Source organism: Setaria italica, chromosome II, assembly GCF_000263155.2.
Source record: "Setaria italica strain Yugu1 chromosome II, Setaria_italica_v2.0, whole genome shotgun sequence".
In the NCBI taxonomy this organism is placed as follows: domain Eukaryota; kingdom Viridiplantae; phylum Streptophyta; class Magnoliopsida; order Poales; family Poaceae; genus Setaria; species Setaria italica.
This window is the reverse complement of record NC_028451.1, coordinates 22,100,416-22,108,988: the sequence shown is the minus strand read 5'-3', so window position 1 is coordinate 22,108,988 and position 8,573 is coordinate 22,100,416. Positions and strand designations below refer to the sequence as shown.

At 50.6% G+C, this 8,573-nt stretch overlaps 1 protein-coding gene across 1 annotated transcript; it reads left to right on the top strand.

Moving 5' to 3' along the window:
- Nucleotides 1–446: 446 nt before the first annotated feature.
- Nucleotides 447–2,676, top strand: LOC101779656 (fasciclin-like arabinogalactan protein 2). The gene is made up of 2 exons (XM_004956343.4): nt 447–914; nt 1,593–2,676. Exons 1-2 carry the CDS (start codon nt 555–557, stop codon nt 2,442–2,444), a joined length of 1,212 nt encoding a protein of 403 aa, XP_004956400.1. The 5' UTR covers nt 447–554; the 3' UTR covers nt 2,445–2,676.
- The last annotated feature ends 5,897 nt before the right edge of the window (nt 2,677–8,573 follow it).

Here is an 8,573-nt window from a genome sequence, read left to right as displayed (position 1 = left end):
GTACAAAGATAGAGAACCACATTAGCGCAAGGATGAGTTTGATCTAAAAATGGAAGTTGAGGAACTTAATTGATCGATTTGAAAGTTGAGGATGAACTTCGCTTTTAGTGTAAAGTTCAGGGATTTTGCCTTCAATAAACCAGCAACCAAAGAGTGGCAAAATTAAACCTGCTCAACGGCTCAAGGAGACCTTGATGCCCCCCATTCATCCCGAAACTGTCGGTTGGCATTGGCTCCCCAACAAACCTCGAGATTATCAAAAACCCAAAAATTTTGGACAGACGAACAGGACCAAATGAAGAACAGCTAGCGTCGACGGCGACCTGCCACCGGAGTGGCAGCAGCATACGATAAATTACTCCAACGTCTTCCCGCCCGCCGGCCGCGTCTACACAGCGACCCACCAACCTTCCCCTTTTCCCGCGCGGCCATATATATATGCACAGCGCTCCCACTCTCGCTCACTCGATCCCAGCCTCCGACTCATATCTCTCTCTCTCTCTCTAGTCTCCAGCATCTCCAACATATACACTCGTATTGGTTCGTCGGCAATAATGGCGAGGAGCCGCCCGGCCATCCTCTTGTCCCTCGCCGTTCTGGCGGTGGCGGCCATGGCGCTGGCCCCGGCGCCGGCGGCGGCGACCAAGTACAACATCACCAAGCTGCTGGAGCCGTACAAGCAGTACTCGAGGTTCAACGAGATGCTGTCCAGGACGCGGCTAGCGTACGACATCAACCGGCGGCAGACCATCACCGTGCTGGCCGTCGACAACGCGGCCATGTCGGCGCTGGACCACTACTCGCTGCAGACCATCCGGCACATCCTCTCGCTGCACGTCCTCGTCGACTACTACGGCGACAAGAAGCTCAAGAAGCTCGCCCGCGGCTCCACCACCTCGTCCTCCATGTACCAGGTACGTAGGCGCGCACAGCAAAAATAAACGGCACAATGATGTCTCTGCTCAGATATTAACTTGTTGGCAGATCTTCTTACATATATATATCTACGTAAATTACGATTACAATCGAATCGATCGAGGAGTAACAGAATTAAGAATAATCATGAAGCCCTTTATTTCAAACTCAATAAACGAGCTCCTTTATCATAATAGCCATTATATATGTTTGCTTTGCAAGTTCTATCATGCATGCAGTGAGAAAATCCCCATGTCGTTGGTTGCCATGTCATCGATTAGTGCAGAGCCCAGTCAGACACGGTTCACCGACAGGGATGGTTGGTAGGCTTGGAATTTCATGCATCCAATTGCTGTCAACTTTAGGAAACTCATTTTCTATTTTCTATACCTAAATGCATGATTGATCCTGAACAACCCATATATGAAGTACAATCATAGAAAATATATATAACAGAGGAACCGTCCACACTAATGAGGAAGCCGACGATGCAGTATTTTAGTAGTACGCGGGTGGTGATTTTGATGCAAGCACCATGAACAGGTACTTTGAGAACAAAATCAACTAAAAGACTAAGACAAAATTATGCGGAAGTAAATCCTTAATTTCAAGTTTCATGATGGCAGTTCAACCTTTTTATTTATTTCCCCTTTTACTGACATGGTGCGCTCCTGCAGGCCACAGGAGCCGCGTCAGGCATGTCGGGGTACGTGAACATCACCCGCAAGGACGGCAAGGTCAGCTTCACGACGGACGACGCCGATGACACCGCGAAGCCGACCCGGTACGTCAAGTCCATCAAGGAGTACCCCTACGACATCGCGGTGCTCGAGGTGAGCTCCATCATCTCTTCCGCCGACGCTGAGGCGCCCGTGCCGCCGCCGGCGCCTGTCGACCTCGTCGAGCTCCTCTCCAAGAAGTACTGCAAGTCCTTCGCGTCCCTCCTTTCGGCGAACGCCGACGTGTTCCGCGCCTTCAATGAAACCAAGGACAACGGGCTCACGCTCTTCTGCCCCGTCGACTCCGCCGTCGCGGCGTTCGCGGCCACCTACAAGAACCTCACGGCCAAGGCCAAGACGGCCATCCTGCTCTACCACGGCGTGCCGGACTACTTCTCGCTGCAGCTGCTCAAGTCCAACAACGGCATGGTCACCACGCTCGCCACCGCCAGCGAGAACAAGAAGGACTACAGCTACGACGTGCAGAACAAGGGCGAGACCGTCACGCTGCAAACCAGGGTTGTCACGTCCATCGTCACCGCCACCGTCGGCGACATGGAGCCGCTTGCCGTCTACGCCGTGAACAAGTTCCTCAAGCCCAAGGAGCTGTTCAAGGTCGTCGAGGCGCCCGCGCCCGCGCCGGAGCTGTCCAAGAAGAAAAGGAGCAAAGCGGCCGACGGGGGAGACGACGACTCGTCCGACGATTCCGGTGACGAGACGGCCGACAAGGGCGACGCCGCGCAAGCCATGCTCGCCCGGTGGGTGACCGCGGCCACCACAGCGGTAGCTGCATTTGCGTTGATGGGCTAAATAGTTGTTTTTATTAGTCTTTTTATTTTTCATGATGAATTTGTTTTAGTTTTTTACTTATTTGTGCTGGGTACAGGGGACAAAACGAAACACATTGTTCTGTAGCAAACAAAAAACGTGACGTTCAGGAATTCGGGAGTGTGGTTTGTAGTGCTTTGAGTTTTGGTCTCTTGGTTTGTTATCAATGTAATTATTTTGTAATGGAAAAAGTCTATTTTACTCCCCTCATTTATTCACTTTGTCCGTTTAACCCCCTAAGCAAAATCAGGCTCACTTTATCCCCCAAACTATTTCATTTGGACCAATCTACCCCTAATTTTTCTTCATGTACAAGTTGAGTTTTAATTTTAGATTTTGTCACTTGACTTATTTTTCATACTTGATACTCTACGTTAGAAAATACTTTAGAGATTTTTCATGATTATTATTCATATGGTTTTGTATATTTAAAATTAATTTTGTATTAAATATTCCTAAACTATGAAAATAATCGTAAAAAATTTATAGTATAATTTTTTACATAAGGCATCATGTTTTATTTCTGCTCACAAAATTTGAACTCAAAATTCAACTTATACGTGGAGAAATAAAAAAATCAAATTAGAGGGTGGATTGGACTAAAGGAAATAGTTCACAGGAGTAAGTTGAGCTTAAATTTTGTTCGGAGGGTTAAACGGACAAAGTGAATAGGCGAGAGGAGTAAAATGGACTTCTTTTCTTTTGTAATTAATAAGTTGCTACAGAGTTTGCAAAGAAGGCAGGAATGGTTTCACGTGGTTAAGACTGTCTTTGGTTCGAGAGATGATACGGGAGAGGACAAGTCTATTCCTTTTCTTATGGCGAGCATAATGTGACCCAAAAACGATCCATAGCCAATAAATAATTGTACAATCAATCTAAAAATATTGTATACCAATTCATAGTTTTAGCTACCCATATGCTTATGGGCTATCCTTACGCAATAAAATATACTTTTTCCTCTTTCTCCACTTATATAAGACCATCTTATACCTCAAGCATTGTATATATTTCATAATTAAAATCCACCTAACATTGGTCCCATCTATTTGGACCAATTGATCTAAAATACACTGAGGTTGTAGATGTATACGCTCGAACTGAGCGAGCGAAGGTGTCCCACTTCCCTCGTCTTGCTCTGTCCCCTCCAATTTGCAGTGTGAGGCACGGGTGGCTGGCGGCTGTAACACCCGCAAAATCACCAACTAAAATCACCCGTTAAAATCGCTTTTAAAATCATTTTACCGCTGAGCTCCCGGAATTCCAAAACCTTCCCGGCAATTCCGCCGTCCTGGCATCCAAGCCAACCCCTATCTTTTTACCCGTGACCATAATTTCCGCCGCGTGCCGTCGTCATACGCCGCGCGCGTGCTCTGACCGCGTGCCGCGAACGCCGCCGGTCCCTCTCTTTTTCTTTCTCTTTTTCCCTCCCCTTTTCTTTTTCTTTTTCCTTCTTCCTTTCTTCCTCCTTCTCCTTTCTTCTTCCTCCTTCCTTCTTCTCTCTCCTCCTCTTTCTTCTTCCTGGCGCCCGCACAACCGGCGCCAGCTCCTTAACTCCACCCGGCACCACCTCTACTAGCGCCACACCGCTCGGCCTCCACGCGCCTCAGGCCCGCCGCCCGGCCCGGTCCGACCACGCTGCCGCCTCTCTCGGGCCGCGCGCCCGACCCGGCACCCGGTCGCCTGCACCGCCCGCTCCGGCGTCCGGCCGCCCCAACCCCGCACGCCGCCCCTCCTGCGCTGGCCGCCTCGACCCCGCTCCACGCCGCCCGCCGCTGGCCCCTACCTCCCCGCTCCCAGCCCCTACATCCCCGCCACGGCACGCCACCGGTGCCGTGCCGCCGGCCCTTGCCGGTCCCCTACCACCGGCGCCCTCCCCGTCGCCTATAAAAATCGCCCGGTTTTCCCCCACCAACACCACCACTCACCGCCCCCCCTGCGCCCAGACACCGCCGCCACCAGCAACCCTGCTGCCGTGCGCCAACTGCCGCCGCCGCCACCGCTTTGACCGCCACCGGCCGCCCCCTCCCATTCTCCAAGCCCCAAGGTAATGGGCAAAATAGGGTCTCCACCCCTTTCTCCGCCGCCCCCGACCCTCGGCTCGCCGCCGGCGAGGCCCGGTCGGCCGGCCACCGCCGGTCAACCCCCATTCCTCTCTCCTCTCCAAGCACCTGGAGAAGAAAAGGAGAATGCTCCGGATTTTGTATCTGACCCCCACTTTTTCCCAAATTACACACAAGTCCTTCCACCACTCTCATAAACCTATTCGCGGATAAGCCCCTCCACCTCCAGAAATATTTACAAATAGGTCCCTGGTTTATCGCAAATCAGTCCTAAACCTCCTTTTAAGCCCCTAATTAATGTTTACCCCGTCATTTCATGCGCCAAATTTCCTCCAAATGATCCCAAATTTTACCACGTCCTCCTCCAGAATACTTTTGCTGATCCATATCCAAATTTTCCCAAAAATAATCTTTCTACCTATTTTCTGTTCACGTTTTCTGTTCGGAGCTCAACGGATAAAAACCAACTTTCTTTTATTTATTTGTGTGTCCGTTTGTGTGTGCCGTAGATCGCGGATTGCCCGAGGAGGATCCCCAGGAGGAGTTTGACCGCGAGCCCGAGCCTGAGGACCAGCAGCACGAGCCGGAACTCCCGGAAGGCTTTGAAGACGGCAAGTCCAATCTCACCCTTTGATGCATACTTAATACCTAGTTTTTCAAACACAACCTATTGGCCTATTTTATAAAATGCATATTATTTCTTTGCAAGACATGGTTGGATAGCCACCCATTGATTCTTATGAACATTCCTTGTTATCCTATGGTTGTCTCTAAATATGACTCGCTCTATTTAGTCGATAACCACCGCTAGAATGCTTAGGAAATTGCTACTCGACTGCAATCATTATTACAATGGTTTACTTGGAAAATAAGTGTGTGTGTGTTCAATTGGGAAAAATGGTTTTCCGGGTTCGAAGGAAAGGGATGGGTAGACGAGATGGATGGGTGTTTCTTGTGTGAAATACCAGGATGTTGTGCTCGTACCTTAGTGGTTGAGCAATGTCGGGAGATATCCATCTTGTCATGGTTAAGGACCGAGTTGATGTGTCATCTTGCCTAATTCCACCATCGTGCAACCACTCGACTGTTGTATGGGCAACGGCTTAGCATAAATCCCACTAGCTGAACTGTTAGTCTTCAGGGGTGCTGGTGAGCAACGGGAGCCCATGGAAAAGGAGTAAGATCTTGGTGACTTAGGTCCCGGTTACGGTCTTGTGGATGAGCCGTGAACCCTTTGGGTGCTTCCGTGAGGGCTAGCCAGTTTTAGCTAAGGTGGGTAATGGCTTTGTTAGGATTCGCACCAGCACTAAGGTGATCGTGCTGCGGTACCCTACTTGTGGAAAAAGTGTACAACCTCTGCAGAGTTAAAACCTATCCGGGTAGCCGTGTCCACGGCATTGGACGAGTTACGGCTTGGTCACATAACTAGCATTTGGGCATGGATGGTCACGTGTGCTTGTGTGTGTGTGTGTGTGTGTGTTGGATTTTGGAAGTGTCCGGCAGCTGTGCCGTGTGCTATGACGGACGGGGAGTCCGATAGAAATAAAACTTGGATCCTTGTGTAGGATCAACCCCACTTAATGTTTCGGTTACTAAAGAAAAGCTTTATGAAAATTTGTTTGAAAACGAGCCCTTGCATGTGTTGAAAATCTAGCTTTATTGCAAATAAACTCTAGCCTATCCTTGATTTATCCTGTGCATATATTTGCTTGTATCCCCCTCCGTGGATGGTGTTGGACTTGTTGAGTACGTTCGTACTCACCCTTGCTTCGTTACTACAGAGGAAGACCTGGACTTCATTGCCGAAGACCTTGAGTAGAGGTTTTGTCTGCACCCAACGCTGCGTGTGGTGTTGGCCTTTCCAAGATGCTGCTGCTGCCGTGTAGTCCCGAGTGCTGTCTTTTGGCAGTCGCTTGGTTAGCCGCTGTTGTTTATTTACTTCTTATCGCTGCGTGGCTTTCACGCCCACTCCCTCGAGAGTTGTACGGTAACTGAATTATCTGTCGAATAAATGTGTTATCAGCCTCCTGGGACTGATATTTGTATCACATTTAGTCTCTACTTATGTGGGGATGCTTCAGGTGGTATCAGAGCCATCGTTGGCTGTAGGACACGACCTTAGGACCGGATTAGCCCTTTTTGACCAAAATAAAAGACTTACAAAATTTCTGCCTACCTCTGCTCTATTGCAAAACTAATTTGTGCCCCGGATCTTTTCCAGATGGCCGAAGAAGGATGGGTTAACCGCCACTGCCTGGAGGAGCCCGGTTTTCCCAGATTATTTTTTGCCTGCATGGACCACCTCGGAATCTACGAGCATCCGGAGTACACCAGCAGGGAGTACGAGGATCGCGGAACCTCTCGATGTGAGATGATTATCTACATTGGGCGGAGTAGCCGCTACCCCGACATCTAGCCTTGGAATATGACTGCCACCGGCTTCCGGCACAAGGATACTTATCAAGTGGCAGCTCGGAAGGCCCTCCGTTTCCTATGCCAGATCTACGAGAGGCACATCAGCCGCACTCCGATGAGGTTCTAACTGCCTGTCAAGAAAAACCACCTGGTATGGCTGGCCCGGGTAAGAACTTTGGAAGGACATGGACAGCGCGAGGATGATCCCACCGTACTCCACATGGCTGCCTACCTTCTCACCTTGGATGAGCTCTACGACGAGTAGGCTGCTAAGTTGAAGCAGCAGACTCGTAGGGCCGAGGATGCAGAGGTTATGGTGAGGAGGCTTCAGGTGAAGTTAGCCGCCGCCGAAGCTCGAGCCGCAGCTGCCCAAAGCAACGAGGCCATTTCCGTTGAGGCTCTCAAAAAGGCTGAGGATCGGCACCCCAAGGAACTGAAGGATGCCCACCTCACCATTCGAGCCAGAAGGAGGATGGTGGCCATCGAGGACGAAGAGGCCCCGATCCTTGAAGGAATTCCCATTGCCCCAAGGTCCAGTAAGCGGAAGAGCCCGGATGCCACCCTAGCACCACCGCCCTCGGAGAGGAACTCTGAGGTGTCGGATGGAGAGGTGCCGGAAACCCCTCCAGCGGGCGGGACTCTAAAGGATGAAGTGCTGGCCCTACTCATCCTGTTAGAAGACCACTCAGTCCAGGGAGAAGACTCACCCCACGAGTAGTATGCCCAGCCAGAGTTGCCCAAAGGAATGAAGCCGTCATGGTCCACAGTTTAGAGTTGTACTCCCATCAGTTGTGTTGTTGTAACCGGTCGTGTAGTACGTGTTTTGGCCTTACCCCAGAAGTGTTGTACCCCCCCCCCCCCGTGGCAAAATAAATAAAATCGCTTGTGTTTGTTGCTTGTTAGTCTGTGTGTTCGTCGATAGGAGGTGGATTCTGTCTCTTCGAAAACATGAATTAACCACTTTAAAGATCACTAAAATTCAAATCCCACTCTCATAAAGTCTCACTCAATCTGCAGATGCCGCCTAAGCGTGCCACCAGCACTTCCCCAAGTCAGGCCTATGCCACCCCCAGTGCTGAGAGGTAGCCAGAAAGGCAATAACCACCTCCGGCAGTGCTTCCTGAGGAGCAGGAAGTGAGCCAGCCAGAAGGAAGGGGAGAAAGCCAAGTGGGAACACAGCAACCACCGCCCCCACTAGTTATTGATCTGGTTCAAGTGATGAACAACCAGACCCTTCTGCTAGAAGCTCTGGCCAACGCCGTTACCCGCCAGAGGCCCCGCGGGCAGAACATGAATGAGAAGTTGACGAACTTCCTCCGGACCAAGCCACCCACTTTTGGCGGGTCCGTCAACCCTCTGGACGCAGATGACTGGCTGCGCATCATCCAGAGGAAGCTGGAACCATTTGGTTGCGAGGGCAGGGACAAAGTTCTCTTTGTTGCCCACCAGCTCACTAGAACTGCCCTAGCCTGGTGGGAGAACTACTACTCTACCGCCCAGGATGCCTCCACTATCACCTGGGATGAGTTCATGACGGAATTCCATCGCTATCATATCCCCGCAGCCACCATGAAGTGCAAGGCGGATGAGTTCCGCGAACTCCGCCAAGGCAACAGATCTGTGGAAGAGTACA

What these genes read in the sequence shown, in the direction of transcription:
- LOC101779656 (XM_004956343.4), top strand. Translation starts at nt 555, where the DNA reads ATGGCGAGGAGCCGCCCGGCCATCCTCTTGTCCCTCGCCGTTCTGGCG. An exon ending in CCTCGTCCTCCATGTACCAG is followed by an intron (nt 915 to 1,592) that starts GTACGTAGGCGC and finishes GCGCTCCTGCAG; the next exon opens with GCCACAGGAGCCGCGTCAGG.